The 24,990-nt window shown below is 33.3% G+C and overlaps 2 protein-coding genes across 9 annotated transcripts in view; one reads left to right on the top strand and one right to left on the bottom strand.

Annotated features, from left to right (window-relative positions):
- Positions 1 to 1,062: 1,062 nt before the first annotated feature.
- LOC148283991 (uncharacterized) lies at positions 1,063 to 6,541 on the bottom strand. 8 transcript variants are annotated; one of them, XM_088242853.1, is made up of 17 exons: positions 5,962 to 6,541; positions 5,805 to 5,876; positions 5,650 to 5,709; positions 5,508 to 5,561; positions 5,364 to 5,423; positions 5,222 to 5,275; positions 5,078 to 5,137; positions 4,936 to 4,989; positions 4,792 to 4,851; positions 4,650 to 4,703; positions 4,506 to 4,565; positions 4,364 to 4,417; positions 4,221 to 4,280; positions 3,491 to 4,052; positions 3,143 to 3,402; positions 2,447 to 2,749; positions 1,063 to 2,361 (listed from the first exon to the last, which is right to left on the bottom strand). In XM_088242853.1, exons 1-17 carry the CDS (start codon positions 6,281 to 6,283, stop codon positions 1,199 to 1,201), a joined length of 3,312 nt encoding a protein of 1,103 aa, XP_088098979.1. In that variant the 5' UTR covers positions 6,284 to 6,541; the 3' UTR covers positions 1,063 to 1,198. The 8 variants fall into 8 exon arrangements, with proteins under 8 accessions (XP_088098979.1, XP_088098981.1, XP_088098982.1 ...); XM_088242855.1 differs by lacking the exons at positions 4,650 to 4,703; positions 4,792 to 4,851 and having other exon boundaries at positions 5,962 to 6,424; XM_088242856.1 differs by lacking the exons at positions 4,792 to 4,851; positions 4,936 to 4,989 and having other exon boundaries at positions 5,962 to 6,424.
- Positions 6,542 to 21,438: 14,897 nt separating this feature from the next.
- LOC148283989 (uncharacterized) overlaps positions 21,439 to 24,990 on the top strand; it is a 51,468-nt gene continuing 47,916 nt past the window's right edge. The window contains 2 exon segments of the mRNA XM_088242851.1: positions 21,439 to 21,573; positions 24,689 to 24,785. Coding sequence (XP_088098977.1) covers positions 24,690 to 24,785 — 96 coding nt within the window. The 5' untranslated portion in view covers positions 21,439 to 21,573; position 24,689.

Genomic DNA, 24,990 nt, shown 5'->3' with positions numbered 1-24,990 from the left:
AAGGTTTAAAACTAATATCAGAAAAAGTAAACATAAGTAATTGTTCAAAATAAATATAAAGATCAGAAGCATTATAAATAAAACATTATTACGAACTATAGGTATAATATATAGAGGACCTAGTACATTACAATATGATCTTATAGTGCAGTGAGAACATTTAACAGATTTTCTAATCTAAAATTATAATAGAAATAAGGAATCAATTGTACAAAATAATTTAAGTTTCGGTAGAAGTTTAAAGGCAAGACAGAGTGTCATTGATATGATGTCTTGCTATCATCAATCACTTGATAAATGAAACAGAAAAAAATTCAAATAATGTTAAAAGACTTTTTTAGAAATAAAAAAAAAATTTCAAATAAGTAAAAACCAAGAAAAGTATAATCACTTTTTTTCTCCAACTTTTTTATGATTTAATAAATGTTTTATAAACAAAAATTGATAACGTCAGTAAAAAATCCTATAATTAATATGATTTTAAAAGTATTTAACAATAAATGTAACAAAACTGTTTAGTTTAGCGTTTAAACTTATTGGAATATATCCATTGCATTAAGCGGGCTCTTATGGTATAATAATTATAATACAAGAAGAAACAAATATACAAACATTTTTTCAAAAACAAATATGAAACATAATATGCTTTTTGTCCCAACAAATTGCTGTATAGTTATCATAGGCAACGGTTGGATATAGATATACCTGAAGCATTATTTAGGACCTTAATAAATACAATAATTACAAAACAATCTGAAAAAAAATGAACTGCCATTTCAGTTTGTCATCAAGTGCTCAGACATTAATTTATATCAAATTAAATAGTTATACATTATGTACTAAAAAAATAATATTTTAGGATCCTACAATCATGAACTAATACTTTATTAATGTGATAAATTTGGCCAACAATGAATGTATATTATTTACAAGTTTTAAAAATATGTGTGTTTTACTTTAAAATAATAGTTAAACCATAATAAACAACTTCATCAACAATATCTAATGTATCCGAATAACAAAAAGAGGTTCTCCGTCTGCATATTATATTATGTTGAAAATAACTATACAAATTCAAATGATCAAGTATAAAAAAATACATGGGAGAACTCAGCATACACATAGTTAACTAAAGAACATACAAAAACCTTCTGAATGCATTTAAAGAAGAATAAAAATGCACTTTTAAATTAGAAATTTATGATTTACCTTTTTTTTTATATTTATTACTTTTTGCTACTGCTAATTTTTGAAAATAATTTAAATTGGATTTTAATAGCTTCGATTCATACTTCCCTGTTAATAATTTATTTATTTCTTGTGTCCAGTTATGCAATTGTAATTTTATGATTAATTTAATAATTTTTACTTTAGTCACATTAGAATGGTCTGGACACAACCAGTCAAATTTTAAGTTTTTTTCTATAATGCACTCCAAGTTCTTGTGAAATCTTACACTAATTAAATTGTTGGGATTATTTAGATATTCATTAATTATTTCTATACATCTTGTAAATACATACAGAAGGTTTTTAGACGCTATTTTTAAAGATTTACATTTATCATTCCTTTCCCTTAAAGTTAAATATTTATGATGAATTGTTGGTTCTGTTTCCGTAAGCGACTGTTTGCAGGCCTCACAGTAATTGTCTTTCAGAATCCTCCGACAAACCCAGCCAGCAACATACCCATGGGCTCCAACTTTACTCCTCTCTTGTTGAGAGTGTAAAACAGATATACCACTCACAGTATTGGCATTGCAATAATTTGCTATTGTCAAAATTGATGATGAAACCATTGAATCTTTATTAAGATCAGATATTGAAAGTGAAGTGAAGCTATTATGAGAGAGATTTATAAACTCTTTCAAGTTTAACAGCATTTGTCCTCTATCATCTTCGCAGTTGAAGGTTGGAGAGTGAGCAGATAAAAAATTAGTAATTACTGCTGACTTAAAAGAGTTCACAAAGTCTCTGCATGTAGGATTCACATTCCTTCCATTGTACATCCTAATCATACCAAAAAAGTTTTCTAAAGGATCTTGGTTGAGACGACGCGTGACAAGTTTTTTAAGACCTGACTGATGCATGTCCGCCCAGAGCCCCTGGAAACCTTTCAGAGTTGATATATAGTTTTTTAGAGATGGTACAATCTTCTCTTTTCCAGAATGCAAAAATTTCATGCTTTTTAATTTATTGATAGCTTCTATCCAAAATGCATGATGTGCAGACTGTGGTGTAGTGATATATCTCATTTTCCCCTTTGAAAATTTGGAAGCACCATTTGTACTGTCAAAGAGTTTGTCGAAGAATAAGATGACATCACTGGTAGCCAACAAACTCTCCTTCTTCGGTGATGATACTGCAAATTAAAAGATACATATTTACTAAACATATTTTTGAGATACAATTTGTTAAAAGGTAGCACTAAACATTTCAACACATACCAAATTCTGCTGCAAAACGAAGAGCGGCAACCATCCTTTCACTTAGCACTTTGGTACAGTTTCTAACTTTCATTTTCTTAATTTTGTCAGGTATGATATGTTCGTCATTTATGCTTTTCAGTAGCCTAATATCCCCTATTTTAGAATCTTTTTCATAAACATATACAATATCATCCCAGCTACAAACTTTTTCTTGATAAATTATGTTTTTTGTAAGGAAATTATTTCTTAATCCTTTAATTAAGTGTGGAGGGTCATAAATGATATAAATTTTATTATCATTTATATCAAAAAACGTTTCATCTGAAAAAAAAAGATTGATTTGTGAGTAATCATATAAATGACGATGATAAATTAAAAAGAAGAGAGAAAGTGAAAGTCAATTTAAAATAGGGAGTGATATGGCGTTATTATTATTATTATGGATAACTTACATAGCGCCATTTTTGTAAGATAATACCTCAAGGGCGCTTTACATAGTGATTCTATAGATAAATAAATTTAATTGAAGCTTTTAAATTTGTAATTTAATTAAAACAATTTATTTTGTTGTCACATGCTACAGATTTATTCAAATATCCTCTCCGCCTACCCCTACAGAAAACGGCGAGATTGTTTTTTTATTTTATTTATAAATCAATTTAATATAAAATGTATTGATAGTATTAACTATTAAGTTACATAAATAGTTCTTACCATAATTTTTTCCACTGAGAAAGTAGGCCCTCCTAGTATCATCTTTTAAATAACGCATTGCCCCTACATTCGTAGCACCTTGGTCACAAACACTGGCCTTGACGATGAGACCAGTACTCATGACAGCAGCGTACACCTCACGAATGCACTTAACTAATTGAATGGCAGGAGTAGTGCCTTCACAAAAATAATATGCTATGGGCTGACGCCAAGAGCCGGTTATGCCTCTAATCATAAAAACCAGTGCGTGGTCAGCAAATCTGAAATAAAACATGTAATTTAGTATTGTAAAATCAAATATATAAAAACAAAGCAATATTTGTAAAAAAAATGTTCAAACAAACAAACCTGGCTTTTTTTACGGTGCCAAAATCAACAAGCCCTTGGAGCCCATCTTTCTCGGAACCAAAAGACAGATTAGTTATCAGTGCCATCTCATCAAATACCAATGAACACATTCTGTCTCCTGGGCTCCAAGAATTAACTGCACTTTTCAAAAAATTAATTACATTGCAATTTATTCCTGTCTGAAAATTTAACCCATCGAGAAGTCTGTGTAAAGTCCTCCTTGAAGGCAATGCAAATATTCTTCGCAAAAGTTTGTACCCTTTTGGCGAGTTTTTCAATAAGGCGAGCGACATTATTTTTTCATCAAAGGAAAATCTCCTGCCATTTTTTTTTCTCTTCGAACATTTTATTTGGCACCAAATAAATGTTTTGACATCATTTGACATAAATTTTGTCAACTGTTCAAAAGAAGAAGATTTGCTGAATTTAGTTGCCTTTTTTAGCCTTTCACGGAAAGAACAGGCCTTCCGCTGGTATCGCTTAGCAGTTGATCGAACTTTTTTATACGCGCTGCTTATATAATCATACTGAGGTTTTAAATCCAAATTATTCATTGTGCTTTCTGTAAAAAATCCAATTGAATAATTAATATTTTAATACAATGACATGAAAAAGTTTAAAAAAAAGTTCTTACCAAAAACATTGGGTCTAATGATGTCGGGAGAATGCAGCAAAAAACAATATATGTATTTAATTTGAAATAAAACTTAATATCAAAACAAATATTTACCAGTAATAATATTTGGAGCATAACTTATTTCAAAGGATGGTCCCGCAGAGATAGAAGGAGCTGAAAAGACAATTTGTAAAACATTACAAAGGTTTTAAGGGTACAAGAAAGTACATATAAGTGAAAAAAGTCCATACACTCACCAATTAGATTAGGCACGCTAATGGCAGTAGTGTGTAGGCTAGTCGAAATAGGATCTAAAGAGAAATAGTCATGTGTTATTCAGGATTCAAAATGTATGCACATAGTTCAAAACAAAACAAACAAGGTAAATTGATTGCTCACCAGCAATTCTCGACATGCATCTTAACTTGACAGGGGATGGTCCAGCGGAAATAGAGGTAACTAAAAAGAAAATAAATAAAGCGTTACACAGGTTTTAAAGGGTACAAGTAAATACGGTCTGGCGGAAACATTAAATACACATACCAGTAAGCGTAGGCACGCTAATGGCAGGAGTGTGTAGGCTAGTCGCAATAGGAACTGAAAATAAATATTCATGAGTTATTCAAGATTCAGAACGTACACACATAGTTCAAAATGAAATAAACAGGGCAAATTGAGTACTCACAAGCAATACTCGACATGCATGTTATCTTGACAGGGGACGGTCCAGCGGAAATAGAGGTAACTAAAAAGAAAATAAATAGAGCGTTACACAGGCTTTAAAGGGTAAGAGTAAATACAGTCTGTCGAAAACATTAAATACACATACCAGTAAGAGTAGGCACGCTAATGGCAGGAGTGTATAGGCTAGTCGAAATAGGATCTGAAGAGAAATAGTCACGTGTTATTCAAGATTCAGAACGTACACACATAGTTCAAAACAAAACAAACAAGGTAAATTGATTACTCACCAGCAATTCTCGACATGCATCTTATCTTGACAGGGGATGGTCCAGCGGAAATAGAGGTAACTAAAATGAAAATAAATATAGCGTTACACAAGTTTTAACGGGTACAAGTAAATACAGTCTGGCGAAAACATTAAATACACATACCAGTAAGCGTAGGCACGCTAATGGCAGGAGTGTGTAGGCTAGTCGCAATAGGAACTGAAAATAAATATTCATGAGTTATTCGAGATTCAGAACGTACACACATAGTTCAAAATGAAATAAACAGGGCAAATTGAGTACTCACAAGCAATACTCGACATGCATGTTATCTTGACAGGGGACGGTCCAGCAGAAATAGAGGTAACTAAAAAGAAAATAAATAGAGTGTTACACGGGCTTTAAAGGATAAGAGTAAATACAGTCAGGTGAAAACATTAAATACACATACCAGTAAGAGTAGGCACGCTAATGGCAGGAGTGTGTAGGCTAGTCGCAATAGGAACTGAAAATAAATATTCGTGAGTTATTCAAGATTCAGAACGTACACACATAGTTCAAAATGAAATAAACAGGGCAAATTGAGTACTCACAAGCAATACTCGACATGCATGTTATTTTGACAGGAGATGGTCCAGCAGAAATAGAGGTAACTGAAAAGAAAATTCATAAAGCGTTTCATAGATTTTAATGGTACAAACAAGATTGAAACTAAATTATATACTTAATTGATAAATAATATACTTACCAACAACATTCTTTGATGTGATGATAGTGGGATAAGTGCAGCCAGTAGGGACATTGTGATACTGTTTCAAACCTATAATAAATCATTTAAAAATAGTATGAGATAATGTTTTCACCAAATGGCTATTTATTTATTTTAGAGGTGTAGATTCACTTACCTCGATTGGAAGTATAATGTTCTGGTATATGAAATTGTTCTTTTATGCAACGTTCTCCATCAATTTCAACTTGGCTAAATAAAGTGGGGATTGCTCCAGAAAGTAACCCACGATCCCCTTCAATAAATCTAGCTTCAAAATGCCTTTGGCAAACACGATAATATCTACAAATCGTACTGGGTGCAAGAGATAAAATTTTCTTATTTTTAACATTCTTCACCCAACTGTTAAAGACGGCAGGGTTTTTATTGCTGGGAAAGCAATACAGCTTTACTTCGTCTTTTGAAACTTTGCAGGATTCCACACAACAATATTTATTCATGATGACGCCTTAAACGCTCGTATCTAAAACCAAACAAAAAACAACAGAATCAAAACTTACGAAACTAAAAGATTTGCTTAAAATAAAACTTATAAAACTAAAAGATTTGTTATAAAACATATAAAACTAAAATATTTGTTAGGAAACTTAAAAAATAAAGACAAATTCAAATTAAAATCAACAGTGTAAGCAGGTGAAAAGCAAAAAAAAGTCAATGTAAACAATGGCTGTTATCGCTGCAATCACCGAAAAAGTTATGATTTGAAATTATGACAGTTGACAACAACGACGCCATGACAGATGTCCGACGATCACAGCGCCTCTTACGTGCAGACGCAGTAAACTAACTAATAATAATAATAATAATTTAGAAGCAACTTTTGTATCAGAGTGCCAAGCGTGTGGTCAGTTCTTCTCGAAAATTCGATCGCGCCGCACGCGTGTAAAAATACTTTGCAAAGGTTTTTTAACAAAAAGTTGGTGGTTTAGCGAATATTTTTTTTATTCATTTAATAATAATAAGCATATGGTTGCTGATGTTCGTATAAAAAGTGGTGTACTGGGGTGGCAATTTTTCTCTTTAAAAATATATTTTTCTATTAAAATCCAGCGTAATAATCCTACGGTTTAAAAATGTTTTTTTTTTGTGTTAGTAAGTGAAGTGAGAAGTGTCGTGTTAGTAAAATAATCGGGAATCGAACCCCGAATACACAAACGTGAATGAGGCATCGTCTTGGCCGTTAGACCACGTTATCCGCCAAACCGGCGATTTTGTTATTTTATTTATTTATTTACGTACAATAAGTATTGTACATTATTTGAGACATAAGTCCCAACTCCGCGGGACTAACAGTCCTGCGTCGAGATGGGCCGAATTGGAACTTGTCCAATATCGAGTGTAACAAAGTGTAATTAATAGTAAAACAAACTTAAATCGGTTTAATCAGTAAAAATAAAAATAATTGCCCCCTCGCGTTTCCTAAAAATGTGATTTTAAAAATAAAGTACATTTATTTTCGGGAGCGGTTTGTAAATGCAAACACCCAGGCTTAAAGAAATGTAACTGTGACCTGGCTCAAAATCGAACCCGAAAATTCAGTACGTTAAGCAAACGTCTTAGCCATTCACCACATGGCCTGCCAAAGATAATTCTGGCGTTTTTTAAAAATTATTTTTGCGCAATAATAATTATGTTTAAATCTCGGGAGTGTTCAAAGTGAGTGTTGGTTGGATTTGATTGAAATTAAAAATCATAATGTCGGTTTAATAAAAATGACAGTAAAAATAATTACCCTTTGCTATTTTTGATTAATTTGTGTTATAAAAATAATTATTAATTTTCCGGGCGCGATTTATTAAAAATAGTTACTAAAGAAAGTGAGTGAGTGCATCGCATCATCAGGGATGGCGAAATCAATTACAGACAAGCAGAAGGCAGCAGTATGTCAGAACTTTAAATTATTATTAGATTTAAGTGATTATTGATATTTTTTTGTGCTTTTCTTGTCTTTTTTTATGTGAATATTTTAAACAGTTTTTTCACGTTTTTGATAAATGCTTTATTTGATTCGACAATATACATCGTAAATCACTGATTAATTTGTCTTTTTTTTTCATAGAATATTTATTATTAAAAATAATTATTGAAAACTTGGAAAATAATTCATTTAGCTATATTTTATTTTCAATTAAAGTACATAAAATAATTAATAACTTTTGCACAACTCTGCGCAGGTTTTTAATACCGATTAAAAAGCAAGATTAGTGTAGAAGACCGCGTTTATTTTATTACCACGATTTTAAAACTCATAGCACAGCAACATAAATATTTGAACGCATTGAATATTCCAGGCAAAACTGACTTAAAGATCAGAACCTAAATTAAGTTAAATAAATTTATTCAAAATTGCCAAGTTTATAATATATGTAAAAATAAAAATTACGTAGTGCAGTAAATAAAACATGATAGTTTCATAAAAAAACAGTTTCTTGTATGTTTCTTGTATTCTTGTATATTCATTGTGTATGTGTATGTATATTATTCTATAGCATTATTTTATTGCCCTTGTTTGTCTTTGTTATTTTGTTATTTTTGTTCAGTTTCTTGTATGTATGTTTCTTCATGTAAGTATTGTAATCGGCCCAGGCCAAATATATAACATTTGGGGTGATATACTCTGTGTTAACTATAGTCCTTAAAATATAGCTTAATTAGAGTGACATTTGTTAGTAAAAGTGACGACATAGCTTTGTAGCAACGTCTAAGAAGTTATTTATATTGACACACGAAAAATCATTCGTATCTGGCGTGTTAATATATTTTTTTAATACAATGCCTGACATATGAATCAACATAATTATATAAAATCAGTTTTAAAACTAGAATAAACCTAATTATTGACAACGTTCTTTTAAAATGATGTAATTTTGCAAAAACGTTAGAGATGTGACAAATTGATCAATGTAAATTGATCGAATAAAAAAATAATTCATTTGACGTTGTTCATGAAAAAAGTATAATTGTCTTATTGGTGAATAATTGTTTTAAATACACTATAATAGGCTTGTATTTGCGTTTTTATATCAATTTTCGGAAACAGAGTTTCATGTTTGCATGAAAAAACTGATAAAATTGATTTGATCGGTACATGATCAGTAATCGGTAATTTCCCATCACCATTGACATTAGTTTGGCAGCTGTCATTTTAATCAAGCCTTATTTTAAGGACTATAGGATATAATACCTAATTTAAGGGAATCTGTTAAAGACAGCAAAAATTAAATATAATACGATATATATTTGCATATACATAAAAATAAAGGTAAAACGAACACTCCCACTCGAGTTTTTACTCTATTGAGGTAGAAACGTTACCTATTATTAATTATGTATGTACAAACCATTTGTAATTTTATACTTGTTTTGTCAACAATTTTTTTCAATACATAAATGAATAAAAAATTAATTGATTTTTTTTATTCCAGTAAATAAATCAATTTAGTATGATTATTTCATCATTTAAATTTAATTGATTGGGAACATTACAAGTTTTTTTTATGGATTGAGTATTATTAATACATTTATTTTACATTAAATAAAATTACAAATTTACAGTTATAAATAATTAAGATTAACAAATTACAACAGGGATGGAGAATAATGAATGTTGCACAGTGTGTAAAGCAGCAACTTAAACCAGCCAATGACAGGTTAAAGCCCTGTAGACGCCTAGACCTCTATATTACCTTCTCTCAAATGTTTTTCATCTCTGTTGTGATATGTTGATAATAACATTTTTCTATACGCGGTTCGTCAAAAATATTTCGGTTTTTAAAACTCGGTCGCGGTTAATTTTATTGAAGGCGAACGATATTCGCGTTTTCTTATTCAACGCAACAGTGTACTACAAGAAATCAATATTGCTGAGCGCAATATGAGAGATACAGATCCAAGAGTATTTCTTTGAAGACTGAATTTGTCGAGGAAAACGCAAGGTAAGTTCTTTTTTATACTAATAAACATTAATTGCAGATATGATAAATAAATAAAGGACACAGAACAAAGGTACTAATTTATATTCTGAAACAAGAATAATATGACAATCGTTATTTTAAGTTAGAAAAATGAAGATTTTTAAATATTATTTTTTACATTAAGATAACATACAGTAAAACACAGCCAGATACTCGAAAACCGTTTGAAAGACTTTGACGTTTGATGATTTTCTAAAATTGTTTGGTTCGATTCCCGACGAAATCGTTTTTTCAACAGGAGTTTAAAGGTGATAGCCGATAGAGACATCTAAAGGCTGTTTGTAAAAAGCCATATGCTCCGAATATGGAGAGGACATGGACTTATGTTTGTTAAATATTGTTTGGTTCGAGTCCCAACACTTTTTTTTGACAGCAGATAGCCGATAGAGACGTCTAGAGGCCGTTTGTGAAAGCCATATGCTCCAACTGTGGAGTGGACATGGTGTGATTTTTGTTGAATATTGTTTGGTTCTAGTCCCAACAAGACTTTTTTGACGGCGATTGACAGCTGGTAGAGACGTGTTGAGGCTGTTTGTGAAGGCCAGATGCTCCAACTATGGAGCGTACATGGAGTGATGTTTGTTAAATATTGTTCGGTTCGAGGCCCAACAAGACTTTTTTTTGACAGCGATTGACAGCTGATAGAGACGTCTTGAGGCTGTTTGTGAAGGCTATATGCTCCAACTATGGAGTGGACATGGAGTGATGTTGGTTGAATATTGTTTGGTTCTAGTCGGTTCGAGGCCCAACAAGACTTTTTTGACAGCGATTGACAGCTGGTAGAGATGTGTTAACTAAATAATTAAGTTTTAATTTTTTTTTAAATATTAAGCAGAGGTTAATTAACGAGATTTAACATTGAAATTAAAAATTTCAGGCGTTGCCTAGTACTAGTAGTATGTAGATGAGATAATTAAATCAAATGAATCTCACACGCATAAATAAAGTCATCAACGCTTTAACTTCACAAATATCAACAGATGAAAGAATTGAAGGAATATAGATGTTCAAATATGGGCAGAATGCTGAATGTTGCACAGTGTGTAAAGCAGCAACTTAAACCAGCCAATGACAGGTTAAAGCCCTGTAGATGCCTAGACCTCTATATTACCTTCTCTCAAATGTTTTTCATCTCTGTTGTAATATGTTGATAATAACATTTTTCTATACGCGGTTCGTCGAAAATATTTCGGTTTTCAAAACTCGGTCGCGGTTAGTTTTATCGAAGGCGAACGATATTCCCGTTTTCTTATTCAACGCAATAGTGTACTACAAGAAATCAATATTGCTGAGCGCAATATGAGAGATACAGATCCAAGAGTATTTCTTTGTAGAAGAAGACTGAATTTGTCGAGTAAAACGCAAGGTAAGTTCTTTTTTATACTAATAAACATTAATTACAGATATGATAAATAAATAAAAGGACACAGGTTAAAGGAACCGACGAAAAAAACTGTTTTAAAAAATCAGATAAACAAAAATATTATTTTTAAATGAGAAAGTATTATGTTGTGTGAGCGAGAAAATAATGAAGACTTGGTGATTAAAATCAACCCTTTGGAGTGGGGTTACTTTGATACATCATGATTTTATGTGCCATTGGCTGGATTAAGTGGCCCTTTTACAGCAAACGACAGGTCATAAGCCGTGCGAATGCCTAGACGTACTGTGTTAACATTTCCTGCCCTTAAATGGCAGGTAGAAGCCCCGTAAATGTCTAGACTCACACATTCCCTTGTCCAAAATGTTATTTATATCTGGTGCAATAAATTTAGATCTGACAGTCTATAAACATTTGGACATGCTCAAATATTCTTGATGTTCGGTTACGTCAATTTTTTTTCCAAATTTAGAGAACGAGAGGTCAAATTACAAAAAAATAGTCCAGTGGTTCTAAACCTTTTTGATGTCAAAGAGCACTTTTGATCGTAAGGAAATTCGCGGTGCACCAAAACTAAAGATAACTTTTATTACCGGTGATGCATTCAAATTATTAGGTTTTGTCACTAAAATGTTTAAAGATATGAATAGCCTAAAAATTTATAAAACACTTATGTATGGAAGTGAAACATGGAACTGGCAGAGGAAGGATGAAAGCCGAGTGAATGCGGTTAAAATGCGATCTCTTAGATGAATGTGTGGGAAATCAATGTATGACAGGGTTACGAATGATGAAATCAGGCGAGAGTGTAAATCTGAGTCAAGTATAATTGATAAGATTATTTGTTTATTTGTTTAAATTTAATGTTGTGCACACAGTGCTATGTTAATATAAATCTAGACAATATTACAAACAAAAAATAAACCTAACACAGCACCAATTACGTACACAACACAATATATGAAACAACTATCTAACAGTACAACAAGATGTAAGAAGAATTTGTGCTTTGTGTGAATTTACTAGTGATTGTGTTTTTATTGTTGTGAGTATGAAATGTAGTGCGTGGAGTGAGGTGTATGGAGTGATGTGTATAAGATGTGGTGTTTATGTTGTGTGTATTCTGGTAGTACCTAGTTTAGTATTAATTGTTTCTGTTTATTTTCAAAGAGGCTAAATGATACTAATATTACAGTAACTTTAAACTTTGAAGTAGGGCACACATAAGCAAATTCCCCTATGTGCTCCAATAATAACAATAATAACATTAGTAATACTAAACATTAAAATCTATAAGACTCAGCTTCCGTTTGTAGCAGAGAGCTGAGTCGTTAAAGATGTCTAAATCGTACATCTTCTCAATTTTAGAAAAGTTACTAACTGCTCTTCCTAAGAGCGAATTTTGAGCTGCTCTGGTGTTACATTTGTTGTAGCTCAGTAATACAGTATGTCGAGTGCGACGAATAGGAGTATTAAAGTTTATTTCAGACAGCAAATCGGCACAATCAATCCGATTATTTAGCAAATTATAAATAAATAATTGATTCGCAATCATACGCCGTTTATGAAGACAAGGTAACTTTAAATTACTGACATTAGGGAATTTACATTGGATGTACTTATGAAATTTATTTTGTACTTTGTCTATTAAATTTATATAAATGTTGTATTGGGGATTCCAAATGCAGGAAGCGTATTCTAAGTGACTTCTGACTAATGAGGTGTATAGTACCAAGGTCGTGCTTGGATTTTTTAATGGTTTACAAACTCTCATTAGGAAGCCTAACATTTTATATGATTTAGATAGAATAGCTTCTATATGAGTATTAAAATTAAGTTTTGTGTCCAAAATTACTCCCAAATCCCTGCAGCTGTTTTTTTTTGGATATTAATATTGTTAAAATTATAGGGAAAAGTTATTGTTTTTTTGTTTCTAGTAAATGTCATATTATGGCATTTCGAGACGTTTAAAGCTAGGTCGTTCTCTTGGCAGTAAGTTGAAAACCGGTTTAAATCGTTTTGCATGGCATCACAATCAGAAATAGAATTAATAGAACAGTATATTTTCATATCATCGGCATATACACTAAATTTACAGTGAAGAAAGCATTTGGAAATATCATTGATATAATAAATAGACAGTAAAGGGCAAGTTAAGAAAGGGTCTCTGAGATGGTTTTGTCACGTAGAACGAATGGACGGTAAAACAAGTATATATGGCGAAAACAAACGGTAACGTGAGACGAGGACGACCGAAGAAGACGTGGCATGATCAGATAAACCAAAACCTTAAGTCTGGTCATGTCAAAAGCAGACAGAACCCAAGGGCATGTATGACAAGATGTATGAATGTGGAAGAAGCTAGGAATGTATGCCAGGATAGACGTGTGTGTCGGTCCATTCTCTCTGCCTACCCCTATGGGGAAATGGCGTGATGGTAGTAGTAAAAATGTTGTATTCCGCATTTGTCAGAAGTCGGCTTGGACATGCAACTTTAATCTGGTCTCCATACCATGAAAATCACCAATATAAAATAGAAAAAGTACAAAATAAATAAATTAAATGTTTTTCATACAGAAATATTTACCAATTCAATAATTATAATGAAGCGAGAGTACATGCTGACAGGTTGCTGACTTAACACTTTGTATCCCGGAGCCGTGTAAACACGTGATTATATAACCATGCGTTGTGTCCCAGTCCCGTGTTTTCAAGTGGTTTACCAGCTGTCCAAAAAAGTTCATTTTATTGACATCTAGTGACTTTAATTAGTATTTTTTTACTGTTGGTAAAGTACCTTGAGGTGATTTTCATAAAAATGGCGGCATATACATTTTCCAACCGTAACAATACCTGAAAACACGGGCCTGGGACACAATGCGTGGTTATTATATTCACGTGTTTACACGGCCCTGGGATACAAAGCATAAAAAAGGAGGGAGACCCTGTATATGTGCAAACATTGCAACGTGGCTCTCCACAAAGGCCAATGCTGGCAAAACTATCATACTCAAATGACTTATTGAGTTTTTTGAAATAAATATGAGAAGTTTCAATTGATTTAACCTAGTATTTTCATAATTATGACCCTTTTAAGAAACCCTTCACAAAGCATAAAATTTCACAAAAATGGGCCGGGCACAGGGTAAATTCTATGTGTATTCGGCCGGTGCTCAAAGTGTTAATATTTCTATTTAAGGAACTAAACTAGGAAGGAGATAACAGACAGATCTCTCATAATATGGACTCCAGAAATCAATTCAGAACACATAATATTGGAGTTTTACCTACCATTAAAACTCTTATTGTGTTTCTATTGATTTCTGGAGTCCAGGTAACACCTACCTGGTGCATTATGAGCTTTATGAAAAAACAAAATCCATGGATGACCGGATACCAAATTGGCGGAAACGGACAAAGCGACCATAGATTAAGACATTGACCCAGGAATAGACTATACGAAACCACAGACAACGGGAAAGAAAATGAACGCTTCTCTGATGGTAGTGAAAGCAGAAACAGATCTGAAACACTAAATATGGCAAAAGAGTTCTACGAAAAACTTTATACCTCACAAATACCTGAGAGTGAGAACCAAATCCAAAAGATTGGAATTGAAAATATCGGATCAGAAGACATTTCTGATATAACATGGGAAGAAGTCCAACATGCCATGAGACAGATAAAGAACAAAAAAAACCCTGGCTCTGATGGTATAGCTATCGAAGCCATAAAATGCGGGGGAGAAATACTTCAACAAGCAGTTGTGACTCTATTAAACAAATGTCTGGAAGAAGAGGTACCCGAATTTTTTAAAAAGCAACGGTGCCTGTCCGTAAATGCTATTCTATGGCTCAAATTCGTCGCTAGATACCGATTTGATAGTAACTACCAGAAAAGGCATTTACATTCACATAATACAAGGCTAGCACAACGTGAAAGCTTGTCAGTACTGAGGTTTGTAAACAAGTATGGCCAAAGAACACTTCTTTATAAAATTACTAAAATTTTTAATAAGATTCCTAAAATGATTCTAAAAATAATTAAATGGTTAATGTGTAACAGAGCTTTATATTGATTATCATTTGATGTCATCTATTTTAATTTTTATTAATAAATTTTGTGTGAAAATTAGGTATGCTTTTAGTTCTTAATAATGTTTATATTACTTTTTAAATTTATATAATTTCTCTAACGTTTCTCTTTGTAAAGGAAAAATAAGAAACCTGCTGACAAGCCGGTTTCGCGGTTTAGTGGGTTTCATTATTTTTCATTTTATATTTTCTGTTTATGTTTTTACCTTCTTTAATAAAAAGAATAATTAAAAAAATTAAGAACGTATACCAGAAGAATGGAACAACACAACAATCATTCTCCTTCACAAAAAAAGTGACCATAGGAAGTTGGAAAATTATCGACCTATTAGTTTGTTATCTTACTTGTACAAGCTGTTCACAAAAATAATCAATAATAGACTCTCTAATAAACTAGACGCATACCAATCGGTAGAACAGGCAGGATTTAGGAGAGGTTACAGCACGAACGATCATATACAGACCCTGAAAAATATCATCCAGAAATATAATGAATATAATATGTCACCACAACTAGCATTCATTGATTTTGAGAAAGCTCTTGATTCTGTAGAAATATGGGCAGTAATGAAAGGTTTAGATCATTGTAGAGTGGATCACAGGTACTCAGAACTCCTAAAAAACATATACAATAATGCCTCCTCTATTGTACAGCTCCATGAACCAAGCGAAAAGTTCCGCATAAGAAGAGGAGTAAGACAGGGTGATACAATATCCCCAAAATCATTTACACTAGCTCTGGATGATGGGAGATGTCTTCAAAGCTCTTGACTGAAACGACAAGGGTATTGACATCAACGGCGAACTCATTAGCAATCTCAGATTCGTAGATGATATAGTCCTATTTGCTGAAGATGAGAAAGAACTCGAAAACATGATAAACGAAGTTAATACAGCATCCCTGAAAATAGGCTTGAAAATGAATACTTCAAAAACTAAAGTAATGAGTGATGCAAACCAATCATGTAACATCTTAGTAAATGGACAAATCATTGAAAAGGTTGACAGTTATATATACCTAGGACACGAAAAAAAGGTCGGGAAAAATAATCAAGTGGTCGAAATAGAAAGAAGGCGAGGTTTAGCATGGGCCGCCTTTAGTAAGCTCTCATATATCCTAAAATCTCCGAAGTATTTACATTACTTAAAGAAGAAACTTTTTGATGCTCGTGTTCTCCCTGTACTGACATATGGCTGTGAAACTTTTGTGTTCACGAAAAAAAATTTACACAAATTATCAGTGACACAGAGAGCCATGGAAAGGAGAATGCTGGGTATTTCGTTGAGAGACAGAAAAACCAATACATGGATTAGAGCGAGAACAAAGATCACCGATGTGGTCCATAGGGCTGCCAACCAGAAATGGAGCTGGGCTGGTCATATAGCCAGAATCACAGACTCTAGATGGACCAAAAAAGTCCTGGAATGGCGACCCAGAACGGGTAGAAGAAGTGTCGGCAGGCCTCAGACAAGGTGGTCTGATGACATAAGACGAGTAGCAGGAAGTGGTTGGATGCGGTTGGCTCAGGATAGGGAAATATGGAGACTAAAGGGGGAGGCCTATGTTCAACATTGGACAAGAGACGGCTGATGATGATGATGATGATTATATTATAACCTAATTATTGTATATGACTGTAGATTTCAATAAATAAAAAAAAACAAAAACTGATTATTTTATTACAGACAATTTAAAAATTGCATTAATTAAAAAAATACATACAAACATAAATAATCCAATGAAACTTTTTGACACCTGAGCTTGCTGGCTTTTACAAATTTCAGCGATATTAGGTCTAATATTTGGTATAGCTACTCTCATTTCTTCATCCAAATTGCTAAGTCATTGCATTTCTTTGTTTTAATATTGGTTAATGTCGGGAAACCTAGCTCCCACAAATATGCGGCTGAAAATTGTAATAAAATTTTCAGTGCCCTTGTGGAGAGGGCTGGGTATTCGTTTTGAACAAAAATCCAAAATTCATCCAGAGTTATTTGTGAGAATTTTATTTTAAGAGTACGATCTGTTGATAGAGTAATTTTTTGTTGTTCTTCTTCTTGGTACGAAAGTTCACAATTTGATGTATCCCTGGAAGTATCGATTGCCGCAAAAGGATTTTGTATCCAGTGATAATTTTCTATATTTATTGAAGGAAAGTAATGTTCAATCAACAAATTACAACAGGGATGGAGAATATCTTAAATAAGGGAATATGGAAGTCAAGGCATTTACAGGGCTTGACCTGTCATTGGCTGGTTTAAGTGGCCACTTTACACACTGTGTAACATTCACCATTTTGCCTATGTTTGAACATCCATATTTCTTCAATTCTTCCATCTGTTGATTTTAGTGAAGTCAAAGAGCTGAAACCTTTATTGTTGTGAAGAGATTCATCTGACTGGATTATTTCACATACTGTTGCAGGTCATAAGCCCTGTAAATGCCTTGTCTTCCATATTCCCTTATTTAAGGTATTCTCCATCCCTGTTGTAATTTGTTAATCTTAATGACCCCCGAGGGGGTGAAATCCAGTCTTTTGTCTATGAACATTCGAACGAACTCAAATATTGTAATGTTCAATCTTTTCTTCCAAAAGTTAAATGTTCTGTTATAGCTAAAATAATTTTCTCAGCAGTGTTTCCATTTGACGAAGGAAACATATCTACTATTTTTTTCGAAAATGCGATTTTTCCGAAAAGTTAATTTATTTTCGAAAGGATGTCAATTTTTTATTTTCTTCCTTAAATGCTGACATTGACGCTATTCAAGTAATCAAAAATATCGGCTAAACATGCCATTTTAGCACACCAGAGCTGGTATTCCGAACACAATCATAGCGCTTTATAGCGTGTTTTTACATACTAAATATGTGTTATTTATTTTATTTATTTAACTTTTTGAACATAATGTTATTTGTACATTGGCGGGCTTATTGTCAAATGGCAATTTCTCCCAACCAACCAATAAAATAAAAGGTTTATTTTTATAATTCAAGTTACAGAACATATTCAATAGAAAAAAAAAATTAAAAAGCTAAAGATATATAAAAATAGAAATAAACGTATTTGTTTATAAATTACCTTAAATCAAAACTATTACTCAATGGGGAAAAGAGGAAAGAGGAAAAAGGAAAGGAGGAGAGATTAAGGAAGAGAAAGGAGATGTTTTTTCAGACGTGATTTAAACAGAGATAATGTAGTAACATCTTTGATGGTGGATGGGAGATGATTCCACAGTCGAGCCGCATGGACACTATATGAGTTAGAGAAGAAAGAGGAATTGTGGATGGGTATTAAGAGAGTGCCTTGAGAATTAGAACGAAGAGGTAAACCAACTGATAAGCGTTGAAATTTTTCATACATTCATACATCTTCTCATGCACGCACGCCGATTATTCCTACTTTTGACATGTCCATCGTCAAGTATTTGATGGACTTGATCGTGCCATGTCTTTCTCGGTCTTCCTCGTTTTCTGCATCCATCAACATTCGCATCGTCGATCCTTTTAGCCGTTCTTTCGCTGTACATTCGCTCTGCATGTCCAAACCAACGCAGCACCCCTTTCTTCATTCTGTCGATAATGCATGTCTCAGCCTTACACACTTCACGGATCTCGACATTTGTGCACCTATCATACATCGTTTTACCACACATTCGCCTGAGGGATCGCATTTCGACAGCATTCAACCTACTTTCATCATTTATTATATAAATAAAAGACGAGTGATATTTTAATCCACAAACTTGGTATATCCAGTGACCGGTTTCATCGCTTTCACGACATCTTCGAGACTGGTATCTTTATTAAGGAGTTCAATGTATTTATACAAAACAGAGTTAAGGATAGATAATTCCAAATTTATGGATTAAAGTATCACTCGTCTTTGATTTATATAATAAATTACAATGAACTTCCATCAAGAGTTTTCACTTACAAACTTAAATACTTTCATTATCATTTTTCCAATTTCATAATTTGCTCCCATACATTAGAGTTGCCACTAAAACTCCGTTGTGAACTGCTAGTTTAGCCTCCTGCGATAAACATTTGTTTGCCAAAGTAGATTTCAGTGCACCGTTCACCGTGTTCCCGGCACTCACCCTCCTTTCAATATCTTTCTCGTTCTTGCCATACCTAGTAAACATACTTCCCAGATACACAAATTCTTCTACCGGATTCAGAATATCTCCGTTCACACTGATCTCACATTTAGTTATATTTTCATCCCTTTCAAAAACCATCACTTTTGATTTATCAACATTCATAAGCAAATCGCTTTTCTTGCATACATTGTAGATTTTTGTTACCAAGAATTGCGGGTCTTCTTTGCTGCTAGCAAGAAGCACGGCATCATCCGCATACAGAAAAAAAATGTTGGTTTTCCTAATTTTACGGGCCACTTACAACAAGCTCGCGGAGCACCGGTCAAGAACCACTGAGTTAGTCAGTAATGTAGTCTCCTTTATTCCCTCGATTGAACGCGAACAGAAGAAGGTGTCGAAAATGCTCATTTTTGTCTACTTGACATTCCATTCTGTTGGCTTCTAATCAAATCAAATAACATAATGTAACGTAAAGCAAGCACAATATCTTGTCGAGCAGAAAATTTTCTTTCAAATGACGTATAACCTTCACCATTTTTATATTTTTCATTACAAGAATCCAGGCAACTCAAAACAATCTGTATCATAAAGTCCTTTTTGTTTTTGAAATTATTTTTGTAAAATATGTATTTTATTTTCTGATTTAAAATAGATGAATAAGGATAAATGGATTATTGAATAACTTAAAAAGCATTCCATATTTGGCATTTAAGATTATAGAGAAACAAAAAGAATTTCACGGAGAATCATATTCTGTATAAAATAGCATTTTGAAAAAGTGGCATTTAGGATAATTCAGAATTGAATAGACGATATAACCGATTTCATCGTCAGCCCGGGAGTCGTCTACCTCGGAGTTGACCGTGCGATTCAACGTGAGGAAGTCTGGATGGCTCCATTCTCCTCACATGTGCATACTCTCACATTTCCCCATATCTTCGAGTTCCTTATTCTGTCTCGGACACTCTTGCCAGATATGCTCCCGAGAGTCTTAATGTCCGACACTCCGAGTGCATTTTTTAATGATTGTGTCTGCTCTGCATTCGATCCCATATGTCATGATTGTTCGCACGCAAGGTTTTAATTTTGCTGATGATCTTCACGTTAGAGTTTTTCCATATATAATTTTTCTAACATCCTGAGATGACTTCAATCAACTGGAGATTTTAGTCGGTCTCATGATGTACGAGTTATTGCGTTTGCCAGGCATCAAATAAGTAAATAATTGTGAAACAATAAATATCGAACCACCATTGTATTTTATCATGCCGTGTAGATGTTTGCCGTGGTGTGAAATGGGCCAATCATGCGATTTCACGCAGTGGGCTCGTGGTTGGCACGTGCACAGCGGTCCAGTTCTATAAGTGGTAGTGTGTTATTACTTTAAGTTCGAATTATACATACAGTAGAACTCCGCTTATCCAAACTTCAGCCATCCGGATTACCAAAAAATTAGAAGTTTTTGATTTTAATTTAATCGTGCAATTAACTTTGCTGGCCATGTTTAAGCATGTTTTTAATGCGTTCTAATTCGCTGTATTACTTCAAAAGCAAAAAAATCTGACACTTATATCAATACGAATAATTGGAGTTTAACTGTATATAAAATGAAACAGAAAAAAAACTAAAAACCAAAAATATCGAGAACAATCAAAGCAAACACAAAGCAGGAGAACGTTTGGTGAACGGAAAAATTGAAATAACGAAAAATATGGACGGTATTATGTTTATTTTTGCAAAAATATCACCTTCATAGAATTATAATATCACTTTATTGCGTATAATACAATGTTTAATTCTAAAATAACATTTACAATTTCAAACTTTACCGCTTGTAAAATGTCATAAAAAATATGAGTCAAAACACAACACGAATAACGGGATAAACACAAAAAAATGTATAAATGTTAACACGAATATTTTAAAAATAATAAGAGATATTTACATGTACAAAACTGATGCGAATTTAATATGATTGAAAACTATTACTTTGATAAAGCGCTATTTTGACACTAGTTTCGAATTTCGGCTGTCGCCGGTCGAGTCGGTCCTAAAATTTGTAACGTAATGGTGGCGTCTTGTGTGTGAATCATTGCTGACAACATTTTTACCAAAAATATTCTCCAACACAGCGAAATGAAAATGCCTTTCGCCTGTCCGATGTAAAAACTAGCAGGTAAACATTTTCGGAGCCCTAAAATCGCGAAATAATGTCTCAGGATACAAAACGTTGGGCGTTTGACATCGCGTAGCTCGCTCTTAAAATGGCGGACGGTATTTAATATTTAGTGTGAAATAATGCGGAATGTCCGCCGCCCATTACGTGTCCCGGCCAACCTCACGCGCTTTTATTTTATATTGCTAGGTTTTTTGACAGCTTTTTGGTTTTGTTGGTAATAAGTAATACGAATAATATGATCGCGAATTCAAATTGAGAAAACAGAATGCCCTCGAAATAAAATGTACCGTAGGAATATTTTTTCTTAGAAAAATATAAAAAACCCGGAACCACAACTTGACCAAGACGCCTTGTTCGTATTAGAATGAATAATTTTTGTAATTATATCAATAAGCGAACGTTTTACCGTTGAACGCTCGTTTAAAATATTATCTTTAATCTTTTATCCAACAAATACTTATAGACATGTCAAAAGTCGGAATAATCGTCGCGCGTGCATGAGAAGATGTATGAATGTAGAGAAAGCGAGATCTGTATGCAAATATAGAGTGATGTGGCGTTCTATCCTCCCTTGCCTACCCTTACGGGGAAACGGCGTGATGGTTTTGTTTTGTATTTCAATAAACGTAGTAAAGTCGATGTTAAATAAATTACAAATACGTTTATTATAATATTTTGAGTTTGTCCAAATGTGTGAAGACAAAAGACTGGATTTTACCCCCTAGGGATCATTACGATCGGCAAATTGCAACAGAGATGGAAAACATTTTAGAGAAGAGATATGGAAGTATATGCATTTACATGGCTTATGTTGTTGACTGATTTAAGTGGCCACACTGTGTAATATTCAATGTAAGTACTTTTACAATGTTTGTATTCTTTTTTATACAGAATAATGTTCCCTCACTGGGGTGATGTCCCGTGCCGAGGGAAACATTTTACAAAAAGTGAAACATGCCTTAAATTAGTTATTTAACAAAGTTAACATAATAATAAATAAAAAAAACATAAGCAATATAAACTAAAATAATCATAAAAAACATAACCAATTCACATAGATCTGTAGACCAAATTTCATAAACAGGACACAAATTTTTACCTATTTGGCTTGATCCACTCTTTGATCTGTGCGCAGCCCACCTCCACTATCCATTTCTTAATAGCAATTTTATATAGAGGGTACTTACTAATTGTCCTTATGGATAATGGAAGCAGATTGTACACTTTAAGGGAGAGCATTCCATGCCGTAGGGCCTGCGACCGCAAATGCACGTTCGCCGAATTCAGTGCGCTGTTTGCGTAGAGGTATAATAACTTTTCCTTTCGACGTAGATGTAGCTGATCTAAGCGTAAGATGTCTGTCAGCTAGTTCATCTGGAATGCAGAGTTCCCTTAGATATTCTGGAGCAGAGTTGTGCAGTGACTTATACATAAGCCAACAGAGTTTGTATTCCGCCCTCTGTGGAAAACGTAGCCAGTGCAATTCCCGAAGTGGAGTAGTGATATGACTGAACTTAGAGATTCCAAAAATAAGTCTCGCTGCGGCATTCAATACAGACTGTAGGCGAGTCATTTTATTCATTGGTAGACCTGCGTAGATACCATTACCATACCAATAATTGACTCTAGACACAGTCGGAATAATAGGCACCCACGCAAGATCTCAAATATAGTGATGTGGCATTCTATCCTCTCTGCCTACCCTTACGGAGAAACGGCGTGATGGTTTGTTGTCGTTGTTACACAGAATTTTAGATAAAAATATTAAAATCAATTTGAACATTATCATATTACTAGAGAAAGGGTAAAAATGTGAAAAAGAAAAAAGGTGAAGTCCATAATATGGAAGTAAAAAAATAGATGTGGGATTAGAGTTATTGTTAGAGTTTTATTACATACCTATGGCTAATAGAGTCGCTCATACAGAAAAAAACATTCTGTGATTATAAATAACGAAGAGGGCTACAGATTACAGCAACACAACCGGTCATAGGTACTCAGGTCGAGAATAGCAAGCGCAAACTGAAACAGTCCTATCACTGTATTATTTATTTTATTTTATTTATTTTTTTGCACCACAACGGGCCAGGAGGCCCAATTACAGTGGTGAATTACATCACAGGACACCCAGGCTTGAGAAAAATCATATTTAATTTTTTGTGTTCTCTCCGGGAATCGAACCCGGAACCTTCCAGGTGTGAGTCAAGCATCTTGACCACTACACCACGAAGGCTGCCATTATACCAATAATAGCACCGTGTGCACAACATTAAACTTTTAAAATATATATATATACAGGGTGTTCCTTAAACCCTGTCACATCCGAAACCACGATGGTCAGTATGAGCAAGAAGACATTTTGACACATAAAAATATTTTTTTAGAACGAAAAAAAATAATCAATTAAAGCAAATGGTTGCTTACTTCTGCAGGTCAGAAACGAGGAGGGGAAGGGGGGAGTTTGATACTGCGCCACGCTCCCCTCACTTTTCCCCTGCAGAAGTAAGCAACCATTTGTTTTTTTTTTTAAATTCTATTTTAAAAAAATTCTGTGTCCTAAATATTTTTTTAAATACGCTAATATGTCTTCTTGCCTACACTGATCATTGTGGTTTCGGAGGTGACAGGGTTTAAAGAACACTCTGTATAAATATACATTTTTATTATTAGAGCACAATTAAGAATATGTTGAGGCGAGCCCTATTTCAAAGTTCAGAATAAATCTAAACTAATATTATAAATGCGAAAATGTGTCTCTTTTTGTTACCTTCACGTCTCAACGGAGCAACCGATTGTCATATTTTTTTGCATAGGGTTAGCCGGAGAAGTAAAAAGTAAAATAGGATACTTATTTTTTATCACAAAAAAAAATTCTTTAATGATTTATTTTTTTTGATAATTGGCACATAGAATTATAATATATTTGAAGTGGCCGCGTCATGTTGCCAGACCGCGAACGATATATTATCTTAACACAAATATAAGATAATTTCATGTTAGTTGTAGTAGTAGTTTAGTTGGCTTCAGTTTGATGCGCGTACGCTATCTAGACTATTATAATTTTATGCAAAATCTTTAGGCTTGAGTTTCTGATTGTTTTGAATATTTTCAGAATGGCAGATTCGGACAAATCAAATATACATTGCTTTATATGCAATAACCGCGCTGGAGTTTCTATCAGGAATGCTGTACAAATATTCAGTGATCAGGTAATATTAATAATACACATTTTTATTCAATTGAGTTTATTTTATGGACATTCACATATAAATAAAGTTTTTTTTTTTAAATTTATATCGAAAAATTCTAGGCGAATGAAGCCCTGGTAAGGATAAAAAAAAAACATTTACACTCCTAACTTTTTCTGCTTAATACATTAAAGATTTTAAGAGCTATAAATATGGTCGTGACAAA

The sequence above is a fragment of the Micrasema longulum genome, unplaced genomic scaffold, assembly GCF_059751315.1.
Source record: "Micrasema longulum isolate JH-2025_06_02 unplaced genomic scaffold, ASM5975131v1 h1tg000172l, whole genome shotgun sequence".
In the NCBI taxonomy this organism is placed as follows: Eukaryota; Metazoa; Arthropoda; class Insecta; order Trichoptera; family Brachycentridae; genus Micrasema; species Micrasema longulum.
This window is presented reverse-complemented; position numbering and strand designations above follow the sequence as displayed.